General features: G+C 36.2%; 2 protein-coding genes across 5 annotated transcripts; one reads left to right on the top strand and one right to left on the bottom strand.

The window, feature by feature from the left end:
* Positions 1 to 1,019: 1,019 nt before the first annotated feature.
* LOC149541846 (protein NRT1/ PTR FAMILY 5.10-like) lies at positions 1,020 to 5,043 on the bottom strand. The gene is made up of 4 exons (XM_089796927.1): positions 4,804 to 5,043; positions 4,018 to 4,235; positions 2,488 to 3,056; positions 1,020 to 2,103 (listed from the first exon to the last, which is right to left on the bottom strand). The coding sequence occupies exons 1-4, from the start codon at positions 4,916 to 4,918 to the stop codon at positions 1,281 to 1,283; spliced, it is 1,725 nt and encodes a 574-aa protein (XP_089653053.1). The 5' UTR covers positions 4,919 to 5,043; the 3' UTR covers positions 1,020 to 1,280.
* Positions 5,044 to 15,951: 10,908 nt separating this feature from the next.
* LOC149541845 (protein NRT1/ PTR FAMILY 5.10-like) lies at positions 15,952 to 19,420 on the top strand. Of its 4 annotated transcripts, none has more exons than XM_089796924.1 (4): positions 15,952 to 16,167; positions 16,816 to 16,989; positions 17,433 to 17,853; positions 18,199 to 19,420. In XM_089796924.1, exons 1-4 carry the CDS (start codon positions 16,053 to 16,055, stop codon positions 19,046 to 19,048), a joined length of 1,560 nt encoding a protein of 519 aa, XP_089653050.1. In that variant the 5' UTR covers positions 15,952 to 16,052; the 3' UTR covers positions 19,049 to 19,420. The 4 variants fall into 4 exon arrangements, with proteins under 4 accessions (XP_089653050.1, XP_089653047.1, XP_089653049.1 ...); XM_089796921.1 differs by having other exon boundaries at positions 16,816 to 17,033; positions 17,282 to 17,853; XM_089796923.1 differs by having other exon boundaries at positions 16,055 to 16,191; positions 16,816 to 17,033; positions 17,282 to 17,853.
* The last annotated feature ends 2,448 nt before the right edge of the window (positions 19,421 to 21,868 follow it).

Here is a 21,868-nt window from a genome sequence, read left to right as displayed (position 1 = left end):
TGTTGAATGATAGTGGCTAGATGATTCAATTAGCATTTAGCTTTGGTTATTAAGCAATTTTTTGGTCAAGTGGCTCTTCAGAATCTTTATTTTTATTTGCATTCCTAAGAAACGTAATGGAGAAGCTGATTGTCTGGCCAAATGAGCTTCTAATTAAATGCAGGGTTAGAATATTGTTGATAGGGGACGATTATCTCTGGAATCACCTCTCATGTTGAATCACTTAATGATTAAAGGCAAGGTTGTGTAGTGCTCTTCTCTCTACTAGCATATTAGCCCTTCTCTCTTTATCTCTTTTTATGTTAAATAAATTTGTATCCCTATCTGTTTATTATACATGTTATTATTTTCATTTACTTTCCACTTCACCTTTCCTACATTGAATTGATACTATTCTTAGCTTTGTAAGTTCAACTCTTCTTGAGAACCAGTAAAAAGTTCATCTCTTTCCTATACACATACGTGTGTGTGTGTGTGTGTGTGTGTGTGTGTATTTCGATATAGAAGAAGCTACCGATAATTCAATTACCAAAACAATTCTAAAATCTTTTAAGCATGCAGACTAAATGAATTTTACAGCCAAATAAAAATGTAGTATAGTAGCCAGGAAATCATTCATACTATAAATTTTTAAATAATATCTTCCCAATGAATTGGGAAGGTAAATATTCTTTTAAAAAAATCCTGAAGAATGATATATAATAGCAAACTTTGGATGTGGTTAATCAAAGAAAAGTTTGCAATATCATCATGCATGTTTTCCAAGACTTCTAACATGCCAAAAGAATCAAGGCGTCTACCCAGTGGACAGATTAGATATTAATTTATTATTTAATATTAAATTAAACTTATAAATTCACTATTTTTTAATTTTCTAAGAGTTTTAAATTTCTAAGAGTTAATAAATTAAAATATTCAGCCATTCTGTCGGATGCATAGCCAATTCGGAGAATCAATGCACCCAGCATATTCAAGCATATTCAATCCCAGATGAATAGTTTTGTCCGTAGGATTACAAATTAAGAGAATAACAAATTTTTGTTTATAGTTATATAAATAAAATGACGTTACAGATATAACTGATACAGTGGAAGCAAGGTGGAGGTATGGTTTTTCAGATGGAATTTATCGTGTCAACCCATTACATGCTACCTACAGAGTGTGCACTGTTGGGTTTTTAACCCAGATCAGAAATGTCGAAAGCACATTGTAATAACAAATTACAAAATTAGAAGTGATTGAGCAGTCCTTGTGGAACTCTCATAACATGAAGTTAGTTTTTAGGTAGAATTTTCTGTGCTTGAAGGTGCAGTCTTTTTGTATTTGTAGCAGCTGGCTAAGGTAATGAACATGCCCAGGTTGAGTAGACTCAAAGAGGCCAGAAGCCAATAAAAGTAATCCAAATGAGCTTTGTTCAAGTTGTCTGCAAACCAGCATTGATCCTGCTTTCTGCAAGTAACCTTCTCAGTAGCCAAAATCAGGAAACTACTCAAAAAACTACCAACTCCTATAACACTCAAATAGACAGCAATACCCAAGCTTTTCATTGTGTCTGGCATCTGATCATAAAAGTATTCTTGCATCCCTACCATTGTAAACACATCAGCTATGCCAAAAAGTACATATTGTGGAAGTAGCCAAAAAACACTTAGGACTCCATTATCCTTTGCTGCCTTGAGCCTTTTAATTTCTATCCCTGCAGCGACTATCATTGAAAAAGCAGAAAAGAACATACCGGTGCCTATCCTTTGGAGCAATGTTATACCTCTCTCATTTCCTGTTAATCTTTTTGCAATTGGAACAAAGAGGCGGTCATAGACAGGGACCAATAGCATAATAGGTATACCAATAAATAGCTGCATACTTGCAGAAGGGATCACAAAATGTTGACCAATTTTTCTGTCCATTGCGTTACCCTGTTTTGTGAAGAATGTGGAGGACTGTGCATAGACAACGCCATACATCAAACACGCCAACCAAATAGGTAACATGCCTAGAAGAAGTTTTACCTCTTCAACCTGTTGGACAGTGCAAAGTCTCCAATTGCGTTTTGTTTTGCACTCAAAGTCTAATTCATCTTCGATCGTTGCTTTGTCAAGAAACCTGAGAAAACAAGACTGGGACACTCATTGAAAAGAATCTCCAAAATATATAGTGCTAAAACAAACACAAATGAGAACTTGAAGAACTTGAACTAGCATTATTCCCAAATACTATTGCTGTCTACATCGATTTCCTAGCTTAGATGAAAAGTCAAGAAATTGCATCCAATATCCCTTCTGATTGGATTTTGGACTGCCCTGGAATGGAAGCTAAGGGAACATCTTGAAACTCCCTTCAGCTTCATCAGTAAATCATTGCCCATTCCCCAGTTTGAAAACACAAAAAAATCTCTGTTGCAATAATTTGAGCCTAAACTCTAAAACAACATTCTGCTTAAATATAATGGCACTAGATTCAAGGCAAATAGTACCATGGAGTGCTTACCTGAACTTGTTTGTTTTCAAGAGTTGTCGTCTTGTCTCTCTCCTGAGAAGCTCTACTTCTTGAATAGAAGCTAATTGATTTTGTTCTCGGAAAGGGATAGGAACATTCCGCTTGAAGAATGCTGCAACAAACACATGGATGACCCGAGTGAGAGAGCTTCCACTAGGCTGTTTGTTTCGGTAATACCTAGTCCCACACAAGAACACAATAAGTGACATTGCCATGGTGATGGCAGGTGTGCCAAATCCCACACCCCATCCGATATCATCTTGGATGTATGCAAGGACAGTGACCCCTCCAACAGTTCCCAAGCAAATACCAAAATACCACCAGTTAAAGAATGAAGTTTTATATTTTTTCTCGTTTGGGTCCTCGTCATCAAATTGGTCTGCACCAAAGGCCTGTAGGCATGGCTTGTGACCTCCTTGTCCCAAAGCAACCAGGTAGAGTGAGAAATAAAAAAAACCAATCTTAAAATTTGAAGCTCTGGAGCAAGACTTGGAATTATAACCGCATGATAAGGCTTGGAGACTCCTGAGAGAGGCTGATAGAGTTACCAAGATTAGCCCCTGTCACATTCCATTATATGACATGTTAATTGAATATAACAAACATGGTTAAAATACAGGAAAATGGAAATATATTCAGCTATTTTGAAAGCAAATGGACCTCCAATTCAGTTTCCACTTTCCAACATGGTCACAAATTCAGAGTACGGTCTTCAGTTTCCATATTCACAAGAACTCCCAGATTTGTAGATATGTGTCCTAAGCCAAAAGACCAAACAAGATCTTCAGCAAGGTAGACATTTTCCTTGTTATCCATTCACACATGCAGTAATGGGTGCTGAACCAAAAGACCAATCTGAGTTTTTGAGTCCAGTATGATCTACATTTGTTGTTGATTCATACATATAACAGATATGGCTGCTTAATTAAAAGGCCTAACTGAGATCTTTGGCAAGATGCCCACTGTTATTGTTTTACACATGCACCAAACATGGCTCCTTAACTAAAATTCCAATATGGATCCTTTGTCATCAGAATAAACAAGGTTCTTGGGCAACATGTAATGTTAATTGTTGATATAGATACCAACAGACTACTAGGGTTTGTTATTTGTCCTGTGATCCCTCAAGTGCTATGTTACTCTATGTTTAGCTGGTGACGTCTTCTAATGTTCTTTTATGCAATTTTGTTTGTCTTCAATATGAGCTTCTTAGAACACATATGTATGTTTAAAAACAGCCAAAACTAACTCTTTACACTGCTGATTAAGTTAGTTCAAGTGGTTGTACCATGATATTAAAATCTTTGGGGGTTTGTAACTTTGTTGTGTCCTAATGAGTCGAGATATTAGTATCGTCCTTACCTATTGTATATAAAATAGCTCCCATTTTTGGCTTTCACTTACAAACATCATAAAATAGAGTGACATTAGACTGGTTGGGAAATATGTTCGAATTTACTCTCCTCATCGATAATAATGACAAAATAAAAGTATTTTGCTGATAAGGAGAAGAATACTGACAAGCAAATAGACGAGTGAAGCAAAAAGAATTGTCCAGTACCGACCCAGATATGAATCTGCAACAAAAGCTCCCAAAAAAGGCAACAAGGATGCCACCCCTGACCATATGTTCACATTGCTTGCAGCACTGGCAGTGCTTTCATTTAAAACACTTGTGAGATAAGTTATCAAATTGTAAGCTATGCCAGCATAAGCAAACCTCTCCGCAATCTCCACCCCTGTGAGTAGCAAATGAACAAAATGGACGAGATCAAGATATAACAGCTGTAAATTGACAGATTCATCAAAAGCAAAGAAGAAAAGGGTTGTGATAGAACTTTCTACATTGTCAAAGTATAAAAGGTAATGTAGCTCAGTGTTGCGATATAAAAGTACACCAAATGGGAGGTCATTAGGATGGGTTATAACTGAATAATTATCAGCTCAAGTAGATTTTATTCAACGGCCTCAGAAAGAACAACCATAAAATAATATCTGTATCGATTCACATCAAGAAAGAAAACAACTGTGTTCCATTCCCTCTCATTTGCTGAATTTAAAGCCTAACATCGAGTACAAGACAAATTAAAGTGAATGCCAGAGTTGTTTTTTTCTCAGAATATCAATAAAACCCTAAAATATGATAAAATTAGTGTAAATCAACTACTTGCGTCAAAATTGCCACTGTACTGAATCTGATTCCAAACACTGATGTTATCAACTCTATGTCACAAGTTTTTCAGAAAAAATATATTAATTTTGGAAAACCTTGAAAAAGCCCAAAAAAGAGGGTTTATTCATACAAACCAATTATAAAAAGGGATGCCTTCAATGTTCCAGTGTGAGCTCTGATAACATAGTGGCCATGGAGATCCACTGATCCATCTTTAGCAAACTCTTCAGATGAGTGATTTTCCTCCATTGCCGTTGACCAGTCTCTAAACAAGTAGTGGGTGTTTCTCTGCGAGGGAAGAGGCCATGTTATGATTTTGGAGATAATGTATGGAGTCTGGATCGTTGGGCCGAGTTAAACTTATTTTTTAAACTATTATTATAACATCAGAAGCCAGAGTATATGGGTCAATGAGTTTGACTGGAAGATCAAATCTTAATGGCAATATTTTGTTAGGTGACATGACATTTCATTCTTATTAGGTGGCATGATTTTTCAATTATTGTTCTATTCTTTTAAACTTTAAAAAACGAAGTTTAAGAAATGATATAGAAATTGACAAGTTTTTGAAATGTAAGGTTAGACTATTGAATTTCAGGCTATTCAATTTTTCTATATAATTTTTAAAAAAATTATCAATCATTTATCGTCTATTTGTATTCAATTATATACATTTCTATTATATTTTATTACAAGCTCTTCTTCAAGTCATTTTAGATTAGATTTCAAATTCAAAATGTTAAACGTAAAAATTTAAATATATGTTTTTTATACTAATAAGTTTTATTAATCAATTTAATTTATTTAATGAATTGTTATTATATTTATTATAGACATTGTAGCATTTGTACAAACCTAGAAATAAGAGGGCTATACAAGTACACTTCAATGTATGAAAGAGAAAATGAATCAAAATTGGATTGAGATTTATATATTTGTGCATGTTGTCTACAAACATTACACTTAACCACAAGCTAGCATGTCTAAGGGGTTGACCAAAAAATAACTCGACCATAATAATCTAGAAATATCCTCCAATATGTTTGTTTGTACACACCACGCCACATTGACAACTTTAGACACAAGGAATGCAAAGGAGAATAAATCTCTATATACACATTTTGTTAGTTCAATCTTGTGTAACAAGGATCATTCTTGCACATTGAATCAAGGTTGTGACACTTAAGATTGCACTTTGAGAAATTGGATGTAAATCATACTAGCTTATAAGACTACACCAACACAAGGAATATCTTATAAACTAGGTGCATGAATTTATATACTATGGTACATTTATTTGACTAACTTCCATAGTAGTAGTGTGAATTTATGTAAGACGGAAAATATATTTAAGTGCACCATTAAAATAATCTAGGAGGTGTCATGCAATTACTAAGGCAAGGTGTCCTCATCGTATTGTCTAATTTTTACAAGAAAATAGACGATTAAATAATTGCAAACTCTCAACACACGAAGAAAAAGAAGGATCATGACATAAATCTATTATGATGTCCTTGTCTTGAAGGCAATTTGATTTTGTAAGTTGTGCAAGAATAAGACACAGTAGGTAGAACACACCCCCCCCGACCCCCCCCCCCCCCCCCCCCGCTAAAAAAAAAAAAAAAAAAAAAAAACCCACTTTGAAAGGTCCCCCCATGCATACTCATTTGGAACAAGAGAAAGAATTAGAGAAGGGCATAGAAGAGAAGAGAGGAGTAAAGGAAAATAATTGTGTGAAACTATGAAAATGTGTGTGTGAGTGTGTGTGTGTGTGTGTGTGTGTGTGTGTGTGTGTGTGTGTGTGTGAGAGAGAGAGAGAGAGAGAGAGAGAGAGATGCCAAGTGTTACCAAAATTGTGAAGAAGGCAACTAACAATATCACTAAGGTCACTAGGTAGTATATCTCAAAAGCTAATACTTCCTAGTTGGACAAACTATTGTTAGTGATCTATAGGCAATTGAAATTGGAATCCATTGAGATAGGTTGGCTCACTACTTGTATAAATCCTTGGAATTGAGGATGAACCTACAATGTAGTGTAGTATGCATTGCTTCCTCTTTCAATTGGTTGATTATATACTCTTCCTGTTTGGGCTGAGTATGAACCCTTAATTTAGTATGAGATACACTAAATCATCTTCTTGGCTTTCAAATCTGTATAAGAATGGGGAAAAGAACCCGACCCCCAATATATTGCACAATGCACTAGTATTCCTTTTCTTTATGGGATTTATTATGAATAAGAGATTTATATCCATTATGGATGAGTCAGTTGCTATTATCTTTGTGATGTATATATGAGCCAGTAACTAGCTGTTACAATTATCTTTGTAATTCCTTTTTGTATATGTGTAGTATGCTTGAGATGGTCGCTATATGTAAGATTTTTTATATAACCCTTGTGCATATATGTAAGTTTGTACAATAAGGATTGATATTGATGGGTATAGAACCAACGCTTAATGAGAATGGATTAAAGACTAAGTATATTCACTTAATTAATGGGCAAGGTAAAAGAGAGATTAAAGATATCAATAAGGGGGAGAATGAACTCCTTCTAACATTTGAGTGTAAAATCTTTCTCGTAAGAGCATACATAGGTAGGATCATTGTGAATGAACCCTCAAGGCTTAGGTTGGGTTGAAGGATGATCATTATAGACACCTAAAAATGGTAAGTGCTTGTATCTTTGGTTTACAATGTGTCATCTATCTAGTCTTGGCCTCTTGTTTGCACCGTTAACAAATTTTTATCTTTTTTTTTTCCTTAATTGAGCATTCATCTTATCATTTATTTTGTTCATGTTACTATAGTTTATCCTTTGTGGATATTTTTCACTTGTGAATAAATTATTTTGATAATTATTTAACCTAGGTCATTAGTTTGTTCTTAGGAGAATAATTATTTAATCATTTCTCCTTTGACTTGACATGTCCCCATTTAAGCACAAATGAATTATATGTATTTATGTACCTCTGTCACTTTTTATCACAATTAAATATAGAATAATTAATAAATGAGTTTTATTAATTGTACTTTCTTTTCATTTTATTTTGTCCTCTAGCTTTTTTTTTTCCACTTGTTCATTCAACTCCCTTTGCTTGGCCTTCTTATTTCAATCTTTTGTGTTCATTATCTTCAATCCAACCCATTCATGTTAGATCATAAATCTATAAATTATGCTCTCACCTCTCACTTTTACCAACCATGATTTCTAGTATCCTTTCATAAATGTTGTCAAATATCCTTTCTTTTTACTATATTTTTGTGCTTGTCAATACAAATAAAAATATATCAATAGAGGATAAAGAAAAAACAATTAGGCATCAGCAAAGAAATGCTTGTATATGGTTTGAAATACACTATTATTTATGTATTTTGTTTTGATATTCTTATGGTCAAAGGATTTTGATTAACATAGTTGTTATGGATTTTTGTGGCTCGCAAATCGTGTTTGAATCTTATCCCTTGATTGTTTGGATCTGTATATGGTGAACCCGATGTGAACCAACCCTATGTTTTAAAATTTTGGATTTTTATGTATATTTGTAGATTTGGAATTGGCTCTGGGCATTGACCTATCAACTTGTACATTTGGTTGAATCCATGCACACTCACAACTCATATTGTGCAATTACAACCCAAATTTGCACACTTGTTAAGCCTAGCTATGCAATTGCTTCAAAAGTTGCCCAATTGTCCCTATTTCCTATGCAATTGATTGTATCTGACTCCAATTTTGTTTACTTTTTATATATTTGATTGAAATTGCAGGGCTTTGATATGTTTGGTTAATTTATGTTTCTATTTTGGGTTGAAATTGAACCACATATTGTCTTTACTTATCACCTAGTGTAGTTAGAGGATGAAATTGACAACTAATTATCAATTGGTCATTTACAACAACCAAAAAAAATCTTTATTTGAGCTGGTTTGAATAATCACGATAATTTGGTAGGTCATGTTTTTGCATTTAAATATGATTTTGTGCACTTTCTCTAATTCCTGCATGCTTGCTTCAATTATTTTTCAATTGATTAATTAATTCAAGCTATGCATTTGTTTAGATTGTATTTGCATTTGATAAGGATTGTTGGTTCGTAAATTTTTGGTTTTTTGGTTTTCATTATGTCCTTTCAATTACCTAAATTTTATTAGGATAGTGGATTTTTTGTTACTAGTCTAAATTTGTGTAGTGTCTTGGTGATCATGTGGTCGAGAATATTATTCAAAAGTACCAATGAGTTTGTTGCAAGATCTTGGACAAATACATGTAATTTGAAACTTCATATTTTTTTTACTTAGATCACTCTTGACTTCTAATTGGTAAATGGACTCTATCTATGCAAAGTGTTTGGTGTGCTTGCACATTGTAGTGTACACTAGCTATTGCACTTAGTGTCCTCTCCCCTTGCCTTCTTGTATCTTCGATGTAAGGGAAAAGAAAAAGTAATTTTCAAACTTTTTCTTTGGTGGGAAAATAGGTGATCACCCAAAGGATGATCATGGGAGGTGATTTTCTTTGGTGTTCTATATAAATCTCTCCTGCATGTTGAAGCATTTCTTCAGTCTCCTTAATAACCACATTTACACGAGGTACATTAAAACCATGTTTTTCTTACTATAAAAAGAACTAGGGTTGTTTCTAAAATGTATAATAGTTGAATGGCTCACAAAAAACCTACCAGTGATCAAGTCTTGTTTAGTGCAAGGCGTTGACGTCATAAGGAATGAGGTTGGGATCATTCCCCAGGTGATTTTGATGGCGTAGATGCCCCTCAGTCTTTGGCTCTAGCCAAAGAGGTTTCAGGCGCGAGTGTATTAAATTTCTAAATCATTTAAGTGACGACATTTGTTTGTTAGTATCTTGCAGACCTCATACCTTCACTGGACTGCCTCCACACAAAAAAATGTTTAATAGTTCCCCAAATATTTGGCCCCTTTGAACGAATTGTTTTAGCAATTTGAAGCCCCCATAATCTAAATACAAGCATAATATCAAAATGAACTTCATAATCTAAAGACGAACATAACCATAACAAATCAATTATCATCCATAGGGTGTCGGCTCCCTGATCCCTTTGGCCCACGATGAGAAAAGTAGTCACGGAGTAGAGGAATATCTACGAGATCCCATGGGCCGTGACTGTCTCTTGGAAGTGCTTCAAATCTCATAGCCCCAAATGACACCTGACAACTCCTATGACTCATCTCGAGATCTCAAGCTCACATCTAGCCTCAACTAACTCCTTCTCCATCATATCCAGTGCGCACATAAGTGTCTTCACTCCTCTCTCCCTATCTGCATAGGTGTGAACAAGTCCTTGTGTAGATCAACATCTCATTGTGATTCATAAGTAATCTGTGATGATAGGGTATCCGTGCTACATGAGCCATATCTCTCACAACTTGACCCACAAGGTTAAACCGATTTCTTGTGTCAAATGCAATAGTTCAAAAACTTATTACCAACATATATACATAATGAGATACATACCTATATTTTAAAACTCAATATCAAATTTCTTACTATAATCTCCCCAATAGTATTTAGGATTGGTAGTAGCAGGAGCCTATGATATTGCTCAAACCTCAGGATGCTTCTAGGGGCATGGAGGCACTACTCTCTCCCCACACCTAAGTCACAAGGTTCGAATTCGAATTCGGCAAGGTCCAAAAATTCGAAAAAAATTCGACAATAAATTCGCATTGTATAATTTCAAAAAAAATGTAAATATATGATCCATTCTAAAATTAATAAAAAAATTACTTTAATTTACTTATTTACAAATTAATCAATAAATTATATTAATAATAACTAAAATAAACTATTTATTACAATATGATTTTTTTAATTTAGATTAACAAGTATATTAAAATAATACTAACTATTAGATATTAAAATAAAAAAATAATATTCAATTAAACTTTTAACTTCTAAAATAATAAATAAAATTAAAGCGATGTAATATTAATAATAATAATAATAAGTAAACAAATTAGAACTTCATGTTATAAACATTCGTAACTCTAAAATAAACAATAAATAAATAAATGAAACCGAAAAACCTATAGTAAAATGTAAAGTTTTAAATACATTGAAAAACTTCAGAAATTTTAAACATTTTAGCTCTATGTGGCCTGTTAGCTAGCTTTGGCAGAGAGTAAACAACTTCGGCAGGTAAACAGCTTCGGCGGAGAGTAAACAACTTCGGCAGAGAGCAAACAACTTCGGCAGAGAGTAAGCAACCAACACCAACGCAAGGGTTCCGAGCAATGCCAAGTCAGGCAGTGTTTCCACCAATGAAGCAACCACAAGCGACGGAGAGCCACTGAAGAATAGACGATTTCCAAGAACATAGTGATAAATTTTGCCCTGGCCAGTTTTCTCGTACGAATTTGATGCGAACGTTTTCGAACTTTAATTTTTTTTATACATTCGCCGAATTTCAAACCTCATGCCGAAAATTCGGCGAACCTTGTGACACAGCCCCACACTCACATAGTGATACCCCTTGATGGTGGTCACTCTGATGTGGCTCTCTGTAGTTGCCTCCTTAAGGGGTGTTAGAGTAAATAATTAATTATTAATTATTTATTCTATTACTTAAGCTTACTTAGGTTAATGCATATTTAGTATTTAATGCATGTAGTGGTTGTTGTTGACAACTCGGGAGTTTTCTCCTTTTTTAGCATATTCCACTTTCTGAGGATATGTGTTGAGTTGTCGTTTTTGTCCTCTACCTCCTTCCAGCTTGTTCTACAAGCTTCCATGAGGCCTTTTTAAACGGTCTCTCTCTCATTGTAATAAATTCCATTCACATAGCAATCTCATTTTTCCTATTGTGAAATATTTGCTCTTGCTCTTTCGGTTTCTCTTCAGCAAGCTATTTGCATGTAGGTGATCTTGGCGACTGCGGAGTTGGATTTCATCAACTCCTACATGGTATCAGAGCCTCCCTGCTGCTTCTTGTTTGAAGGATTTGTGAAGCCGTGATTCGAAGTCACAAACCCTAGTTTGTTTGTGCATTTTTTCTTCAAATCAGGGCTAGAGCAAATTTTTGGAGCACTTTCAGCCCAAACGGGCATCACCATTGGATCCGGAAGGCCGTTTGCAGTCAAGATTCATATAAAGCTTTTCGTTTTTGGAGACAGGGCAATTTTGGCGATTTTTTGAGGATCCCGGGTTCGCTGCCGTACGGATCGTACAGACGCAGCGCGAATTTTTTTTAAAAAATATTTTATTTCGGGCGCCGCCGCCGCGCCACCGCGGGGCCGCCGCCGCGCCACCCGCGCGCCGCCCGCAGCGGCCGCAGCAGGCAGCGCCGCCCGCGCTCTGCCGCGGCTCCTCCCGGCTCCGCCACTGCCCGGCCTCCTCCTGTCCGCCGCCCGGGCGCAGCAGCCTCCGCCACTGTAGACAGCGGCGCCGCCGGGTTTTCCTCCCGGGCGCCACTGCCACCGGCGGTTTCCACTGCTCCGCCGCCCTGCGGCCTCTCCAACCACCGACCGCCACGTGGCTTCTGCTGACGTCATATTCCGGTGCGCTGACGTCATTTTCCGGGCAGTGACATCATTTTCCGGTAAACGGATTTTTTTGCCGGCGACTGGTCTGTGACAGGCATACGGCCGTCAAATTTATGCCACTGTCTGTAATTTTCCAGCAAGTGCATTTTTGGAGCAGCAGTCGGTTTTTTGGCTATAACTTGAGCATACAGAGGTCTTTTTCCGATCCGAAAGAAGCGTCGGAAAGCTGACTCAGAGACGGACGCATTGGTGCTAGTTTAGCACGATTTTGAGTTCGTTTGAGCTTCCATTTTTAGTGTCAAAGTAGAGGTTTTTTCTGCACAACAAATCCAGGTTCCTTTCCAGTTTTTTTGCTCTCCTTAGTTGTTTTTTTGTGGTATTTGGGAGATATTTTTGTACGTTTGTGGGGGGGTGTCTTTCTTTTCTGTAATTTACTTCAGTTAAGACCCTTCTACTTCCGTCTTCTTCTTTCTCTCAATGGCGGATCCATCTATATCCCGTCTCACACCACACAACTACCACACATGGAAGGCACAAATGACTAGACTTCTAATGTCAAGAGGTATATGGTCTTGTCTGGATGAGCATCAGCCCAATCTCCAATGACCTTTTGAGATTCTACAACACAGGAACAAGATGGATGAAGCCATGGGGCTTATTGCACTCAACATTTCAGACAGCTTGTTGTTTCACTTGGATGGTTTGACTACTCCACGGGCTTATTGGCTAAGATTTCAGACTTTGTTTGGACAAGTAAATGAGTTTCGGGCACTTCAGCTAGATGCAGAATTGACTTCTTTGACACCTGATCACTTTCCCACCATTGAGGACTTCTTGATGAAGTTCAAATCTCTACGTACACTTTTGCAGGGATGTGGGAAGAACAAAACAGATGATGAGTGTATCTTTTTGGTACTCTCAAAGTTAAAGGGACAGTATCAGATCTTCTCTTCCACTTTCTACTCCACTATGGATGCCTTGGGTGATAGACATAGGATGCCTTCATTTGAGATATTTTGTAATCGGTTAACCCGTGAACAATCAAAGATTACTCAAATGGATTCACTTTCAAGTTCTCAGTCACAGGTATTGCTTTCCAAGGTTACACAGGAACAGAAGTTGAAGCAGCTATCAGATCCCTCTTCTACTAGTTCATCATCTTCTAACAAGAAGGAGAAAAAGAAGACCGCAACTCCTACCTGTTCCTATTGTGGGAAAGGATCTCATGATGAGGCACGTTGTTTTCAGAAGAGATGTGATGGCTATGAGAAACAGATTGCTGATTTGCACGCTCTCTTTCAGAAGAGCACTATTTCCTCTCCATCCTCTTCTACCTCACAAGGGTCTTCTTTTCAGGCTTCTTCCACCTCTTCAACATCTACATCAGATCTTGGAAAGGGTCATGCATTACAAGCTTCTATTGCATCTTCTTCACAGGTTCCTTGGATACTGGATTCAGGTGCTTCTCACCATATGACATCTTCTCAAGGTGTCTTCTCCACTCTTGAGGCTTCTCCTATTCCTCACATTCTCATGGGGAATAACACTGCATTACCAGTCTGTGGGAAAGGTTCAGTTCACATCCAAGATGGTATATTCAATGATGTATTGTATGTTCCATCTTTGTCTGCCAACCTTCTCTCAATTTCTCAGATTACACGCAGTGGATCAGGGAAGACAGTTGAGTTCACTACTGATTCAGTCTTCATTCGAGATCGTGCTACAGGAGATCTTATTGCTACAGGGGCAGTTGATCCTTCCACTCATCTCTATACCTTCTCACACTTTGGTCCACCATCTCCTTCGCGGGAGCATCGTGTGGTGCAGTCAGGACACTTGAACCTTTGTATTGTTCCTGAGATCCCTATTTTGACTGCCACACCACAACCAGATAAGGGCTTTTCCTCTCTACAAGATTCTCCTTCCGCTCTACCTGATCTTCCAGCTTCATTTATTGAGACTCCAGGTACACTTGTTGCAGATACTTCAATGGACATTCATGACAATGTCATCACACCTGCCTTGGGAATTCCCGTTTCGGTTCCTCATACATTCTCTTCTGGACATCAGCTAGGCTTTCCAATTGCTCCTCTCGCGCAGGGATTTCCTTGTTACGTACCTTTGTTCCTTCCGAATTGGAATTTCATTGGTTCGATCATCTCTACAGGAACTCCATCATTATGGGGGGGGCTTGGTGTCTATTCTCATGGGGGGGCTGGTTGTACTTATGGTTTTGAGAGAGTCTCTTGAAACATTTCTGGCGGAAGTTGTCCTTGGGGGGATTGGTTGAGGCCTTCCTTCCTTCACTTCATGTTTTTTAGCATGTTGTTTTTACCTCTTTTTGGAGGAGGGTTTTTCCCACAGGGTTTTCCCTCTTTCTCCGTTTTACAGAGGTTGCATTGTACATGGGTACCTAACATGGCCTCGTTGCCGGGACCCATTTTGCATTTCATCTTAGTTTTGTGAGCTTAAGGCATTTCCCTAAGTTGCACTTAAGGGGGGGTGTTAGAGTAAATAATTAATTATTAATTATTTATTCTATTACTTAAGCTTACTTAGGTTAATGCATATTTAGTATTTAATGCATGTAGTGGTTGTTGTTGACAACTCGGGAGTTTTCTCCTTTTTTAGCATATTCCACTTTCTGAGGATATGTGCTGAGTTGTCGTTTTTGTCCTCTACCTCCTTCCAGCTTGTTCTACAAGCTTCCATGAGGCCTTTTTAAACGGTCTCTCTCTCATTGTAATAAATTCCATTCACATAGCAATCTCATTTTTCCTATTGTGAAATATTTGCTCTTGCTCTTTCGGTTTCTCTTCAACAAGCTATTTGCATGTAGGTGATCTTGGCGACTGCGGAGTTGGATTTCATCAACTCCTACAAGGGGGTCTAATCTATATCCTCCACTTCCTCATCCCCAGCTCCTCTCAGGTCACCTCCCATTGCCATATACTTCTCACTGGGTATCCAAAGGTCCTAGATCGAATTTTGAGGGGCTTATTAGGACTTCCACTTGCGTACAAATATGTGATGTTTTGATGTTATCTTTGAGATGTGGTTTATTGCATATGATATGTTTATGTGATGCACTTGGGTACATAATGTTTATGTTATGGTAACTTATATTCAAGACAAAATTGTTAAATGCATGTTTTACCCTTTGGTTCTAAGGGTTCCTTTGCAGGGCATTACAATACTTTCTGGGGTGGAATTCAAGCAAGCTAACCTTCTTGACATTTTTTGTTCAAGAACATCTCAAATAGCTACCCTTCCATTAAATTTGGAATGGAGTTCAAATGTCTAATCTTCAATCCTCATCAATATACGAAAACTTGTCAAATTTATTTATTGAATGATTCTTTATTATACTATTATAAACAAATTTTTCTTTAGTCAAATTAATTTGTCTATCAAACCTAACAATTGTCTATTTGTCAATACAACCTAACAACTATCTATTTGTTAAAAATTATGTTGATCAATCAAAATAACTTCTACATAGATTATAACTTATTATAAACTTTGTCAAAGTTAAATTTCCTAATTCTGTAAATAAAATCCAAAGTTCTGTAAATACAATCCAAAAGTCATCTACTTTGTCAAGCTAAAATTTAAAATAAAAGTCATTGTCAATAAAAAAAACCTACCAAGAATTGAACATGAAGTAAACTTTGGTCAAACCTAACGACAATTACTGTGATCCCACTTATTAAAATTGAACTGTGACGATCTGTAGACTTTTTATAAATGGGACAGTTCTTAATTAGATTCCACCCAACAATCCAAACAAATAGATTTTGTAGAAAAAATAGTCCCACCTATAAGAAAGATATACTATTTGTATGTAGTAAGCAAAAGCAATGGAAGAACTTTACTCATCAGATGAGTTTGTTAAAGATGGATCAGTGAATTTTCATGGCCGCCCTGTTATAAGAGCTCACAGTGGAACATGGAAGGCATCCCTTTTCATAATTGGTGTGCATGAATAAGCTCTCCGTTGTGGGTCTACTATTTTCTAGGTTTTACAAAATTGTTACCAGCACTTAAGAGTTCTTGTGAAAAATCTGCGACAGACGTTGAAAACACATAATATAGAATAGATCTCTTGGATTAATATTTTCAAGCTCAACTTCTAATGGAAATTGTTTTACCACGTTGACAATTTAGAATATAGTAGCTGGTTTACACTGATATGAGTCCTCTCTACTCTCATGTTTTTATTTTTACAGCAGGAATAAGGAATAGAATAAGAAACAGTTATTTTGTATTCTCTTTAACGTGCCTAAACTTGAAGGAGGGTCTAGATGTTAGTTCTTCTTAAATAAGAGGAGATGGTACATAGTTATTTTTGTTGAGTATCTGTTTCAAGAAAAATAGATTTTTATATGGTTGTTCTTTCTGAATATATTGAATAAAATCTTACTTTAAGCTGATAATTTGCAAGGCTCAACTAGAACTCGTCCTAATTACCTCCTAATTGGTATCACTGGACTACATGTCCTCTAATACTCAGACATTGTAGATTGTTGCATCAACATGACCAACCCTTTTCTTCTTTTGGTTTTGAGGAGTCTATCTATTCAGAGGCAATTTTCAACCATTAAATTTATTTGTTAATAACAGGGGTGGAGATTGCAGAAAGGTTTGCTCATGCTGGCATATCTTCAAATTTGATGACTTATCTCACGAGTGTTTTGAATGAAAACACTGCAACTGCTGCAAGCAATGTGAATATATGGTCAGGGGTACAATACATATTGCCTTTTTTGGGAGCTTTTGTTGCTGATTCATATTTGGGTCGGTACTGGACAATCTTTGTTTCTTCGCTTGTCTATCTACTTGTTAGTATTCTTTTCCTTCACAAAATCCTTTTCCTTAACGTTACAATCAATGGGTAGAGTAACTTGGAAAAAAATTCCTTAACCAGTATTATCTACAGATTTAGGAGTTCTTGTGAATATTGAAACTGAATATGCACTTGTTCGAAACTGAATCAGATGTCCATTTGCTTTCAAAATAGGTGATTATGTTTTCATTTTCAAGTTTTTTAACATATCCAAGTAACACTTCATACAATGGAACGTGACAGGGGCTAATCTTGGTGACTCTATCAGCCTCCCTCAGGAGTCTGAAGCCCTCACTATGCAAGTATATGTCAGAGTCTTGCTCCATACTCAGAACATCACATTTTAAGATTGGGTTTTTCTTCTTCTCACTCTACTTGGTTGCTTTGGGGTCAGGGGGTTACAAACCATCTCTACAGGCCTTTGGTGCGGATCAATTTGAAGATGAAAACCCTAAAGAAAAGCAGCACAAAAGTTCATTCTTTAACTGGTGGTATTTTGGTATTTGCTTGGGAGCCCTTGCAGGGGTCTCTGGCCTCGTGTATGTCCAAGATAATATCGGATGGGGTGTGGGATTTGGCATTCCTGCTGTTACCATGGCAATGTCGATTCTAGTGTTCTTGTGTGGGACTAGGTTTTACAGAAACAAACTGCCTAGTGGAAGCCCTCTCACTCGAGTGATTCATGTGTTTGTTGCGGCATTCTACAAACGGAATGCCCCTGTTCCTTTCCGAGAACAGAACCGATCATCTTCTAGTCAAGAAGAAGAGGTTTTGACAGAATCAAGAAGACAACTCTTGCAAACAAACAATCACACGTAAGCACTCCATGGTACTACTTGCTTTAAATCTAGTGCTATGATGCTATCACTTTTGCCCAAAATTCTAGTTTAGAGTTCAGGCTCACATAATTGCAACATAGATCATTCTTTTGCTTTCAAACTGGAAATGGACCAAACGGACCTTGGTATACTGCTGAGTTTAAAGGGAATTCAAGATGTCTACCAACTTTCCATTACAAGCATGCCAAACAAATGTTTGATGCAATTTTAAATTCTAGTTTAGTAACAGCATTTGGGAAGTTTTCACTTTTGTTTGTTTTTTAGCCCTATATGCTTGGGAGATTTTTGGTTTTGATGAATGTTGTAGTCTTGCTTTTTCAGGTTCCTTGACAAAGCAACAATTGAAGATGAATTAGACTTTGAGTGCAAAACAGCACGCAACTGGAGACTTTGCACACTCGAACAAGTTGAAGAGGTAAAACTCCTTCTGGGGATATTACCCATTTGGATGGCATGTTTAATGTACGGCGTTGTCACTGCGCAGTCCTCAACATTCTTCACAAAACAGGGCAGCACAATGGATAGAAAGATTGGTCGGCATTTTGTGATCCCTTCAGCAAGTATGCAATGTTTTATCAACATATGTATTATCCTATTGGTTCCTTTCTACGACCGTATCTTTGTTCCAATTGCGAGAAGATTATCAGGGAATGAGAGGGGTATAACATTGCTCCAAAGGATAGGCACTGGTATGTTTATTTCTGCCATTTCAATGATTGTTGCTGCGGGGATAGAAATGAAAAGGGTCAAGGCAGCAAAGGATAATGGACTCATAGACGAACCCTCTGCAACAATCCCAATAAGCGTTTTTTGGCTGCTTCCACAATATGTTCTTTTTGGCATGGCTGATGTGTTTACAATTGTAGGAATGCAGGAATACTTCTATGATCAGATGCCAGACACAATGAAAAGCTTGGGTATTGCTGTCTATTTGAGTGTTGTAGGAGTTGGTAGTCTCCTCAGTAGTCTCCTCATTTTGATCATTGAGAAGGCTACTTGTGGAAAGGAGGAGCATTGCTGGTTTGCAAAAAACTTGAACAGATCTCATTTAGATTACTTTTATTGGCTTCTTGCTTCTTTGAGTGTGCTCAATCTGGGCATGTTCATTACCTTAGCTAGCGGTTACAAGTACAAAAAGACTACATCCACTGACACAGAGAATGTGGCCTAAAAACTAACTTCGTATTATACCTATGAGAGCGCCACTAGTACTTCTTCATCAGTTTTACTGTTGTAATTTGTTATTAAATTGTAGATATATGGCCTTGTAGGTGCTTTCCAAATTTATGAACTGGGTGAATAACCCAACAATGCACCCTTTAAGTAGCAGCATGTAAGTGGAGTCAATCTCTCATATTCTGCTAGAAACCAGATGAAAAACTAAAAATTCTATGGGTTGACACCATAAATTCCATCCAAAAATCCATACCTGCACCTTGTTTCCACCATATCAATTATACTTGAATCGTGGGAACATCAACTTATATATGTAACTGAAAACTTTTATTATTCTCAATTAAGGAGAGTTTATTTTAAACCTTAATGGTTCTACAGGAAAAACTACCCATCTAGGCTTCAATAAGCTTAGTGCATCGATTCTTTCAGATCTTTTCCTAATCTTTACATGTTAGAACTGTTGGAAAACATTCGTCATGATATTGCAAATACTTTGCTTTCATCAACTACATCCAAGTTTGGTATGACATATCATTGTTCAGTTTTTTTTAGCAAGAATGTTTACAACTTGTATGACACATCATGTTCAATGAGTCCTACTTATCAATATCATGTTCAGTTTTTTAGCAACAATGTTTGCATTCACTCTTATAGGACTCATTGAGAAAATATTATTTAAATAACTTTACTATGAATTACTTCCTCTCTCCTAGAGTGTTTTTTTTTCCTTGGAAAATCCATGCAGTGTCTATGAGCTCTCTTTCTATTGGGATACCATCTTCATCGATTTCTTGGATGTTGAATTTAATTTCCCCGTTTTGTGATTATTCAAAGAGGATTTGAATGTTCAGAATTGTTTTGACAGTTAAATTATTAGTGGTTTTTTTCTTATGAGGAAGTAGAACTTTTTAATTTTTAATTTTATATTGAAAGAATACAGGTTACAACCTTATAAGAAGACCAGAGACAAAAGAAACTAAATGGACACAAAAAAATAGCAGTATAACAACATGACTATCATAACATCAGTCGTCACAGCAGTGCAGAATGACCAGCTACATGAAAAAGAGACATCATAGTAGTATATCCATCATTACAGCAGTGTATTAGTCATTACAACAGTAAAGCAACATGACTATGAAATTCTGTCTAATGCCAACCTTATTTGCTCTGAGCAATTGTGTGACTTGCGATTTGATATTTTTTATATTTGGAAGTCCACTTTTTGAGTTCTATCTCAGCCTTGATCTGTAGTTGAGAGAAAGGGGAAGTGAGGCAGTATACTATATCAGAGCTATGTTACCAGAAACAAGAAACGTAATGGCAACAGAAATGTTATGAGAAATAAATGTTTTAAAAGTTAAGTATCAACTATGTATCAGAGTAAAGTCTTCAATATAAAAATTTCTAATAACATCAACAATAGTATTAGCATGAGGGCCTGCTGAGAAGTCCCTCTTTCCAGTTTAATTTGTGTTTAAAAGATAGCGATGAAATGATTAATAATTAATCTTCTTATTTTTTAACAAACTAGCAATCCCAAAATTCATGTCTTATGCTTTCTTGGCTATGACAAGAAGGTTGGACCATCATACATTTCAACTTGTTCACAATAGGCAATTCTTAAAGTAGAATTTTCCAAGCAATCAATTGAGCATTTGAACTAACTTTTGGTTTCTATAATTGAACCAAAAAAATTGTTCAATATTTCTCTTTAAACCTATAATTCCATTTGGAGTTTAATGGAGGCTTTAAGGACATATGAAGAGAGGAAAAAATTAGAAAAGGGTATGAAGACATTCATAACCAATCTTCAAAGAAATTGCATTCGATAAGAGTCCATAGTTTAATAGACACATTCAAACGAACCAAAGATTGCACAAAGTTGAGAGCATCATAGACAAGTAAAAGGAATCATTTGGAAACATTAAGGCAAGAGGTTGATGTTGATTCTGACAAAGAATGTGCTTAATCTACCAAATAGATGAAGTGGAGAAGCTAAATCCATGTTGAAGGCAGTTTTCTCTCCATTTGACAAATATGCTGAAAAGCCTTCCATATTTAAAGGGAAACATGAAGTATTTTATCTAGCCACCCAACTTGTTACCATTTATCTTTAATAGAGGCAAGACTAATGGGATTCTATCTTCCATAGTCCAATCTAGTCATTTCTAATAATCTATTTACAACCAAATAAGTCATTGTGATTTTGGATTTATTAACCTCAAACCATCTTTACATTTAGGCTGATGCATTAACTAGATATAAATCTCCTATAACCATTTCAGTTTGCCTAAAGAAGTTGACACACAATTTTAATTAAATAATCATACCCTTTTTTAGAAGGCATTCAACACTTGTTTCAAAAATATTTTATTAGCAACCTATTTTACTAGTCAATAATAGTAATTTATTTTCTCCATTAAAAAGTTTATTCATAAAGTTAATACATTTGGTGTAGAAGTTTAATCCGAAAAAAAAGTGTATTCCTTACTCTATAAAGATACCCAGTCCACATATGATCTTGAGAGACACAATACAATTTGTAACATCTCAAACCCTATTATTATCCAAAGAAAATATTAACTGCATTCCACTTGAATTGAATTTAACTATTTCTTTTAATTTTCTAAGGAAAGTAAAATGTTGTAGAATATTGAGATAGAAATAATTGAACTAATTGAAAAGAAAAGAACCTATGCATGTTGTCCTTTTTAATAGTTTCTTCTTTAGCTTACATGTATCATGATCGAAATAGTATCATTAGGGGTTTTTACCACCCAACCATGAATCTTTTGACAGTGAGTAATAGTCA

Source organism: Cupressus sempervirens, chromosome 8 (genome assembly GCF_028749045.1).
Source record: "Cupressus sempervirens isolate cs-2001-9-10 chromosome 8, ASM2874904v1, whole genome shotgun sequence".
Taxonomy (NCBI): domain Eukaryota; kingdom Viridiplantae; phylum Streptophyta; class Pinopsida; order Cupressales; family Cupressaceae; genus Cupressus; species Cupressus sempervirens.
The sequence above is the reverse complement of the archived record's forward strand: the minus strand, read 5'-3'. Positions and strand labels throughout refer to the sequence as shown.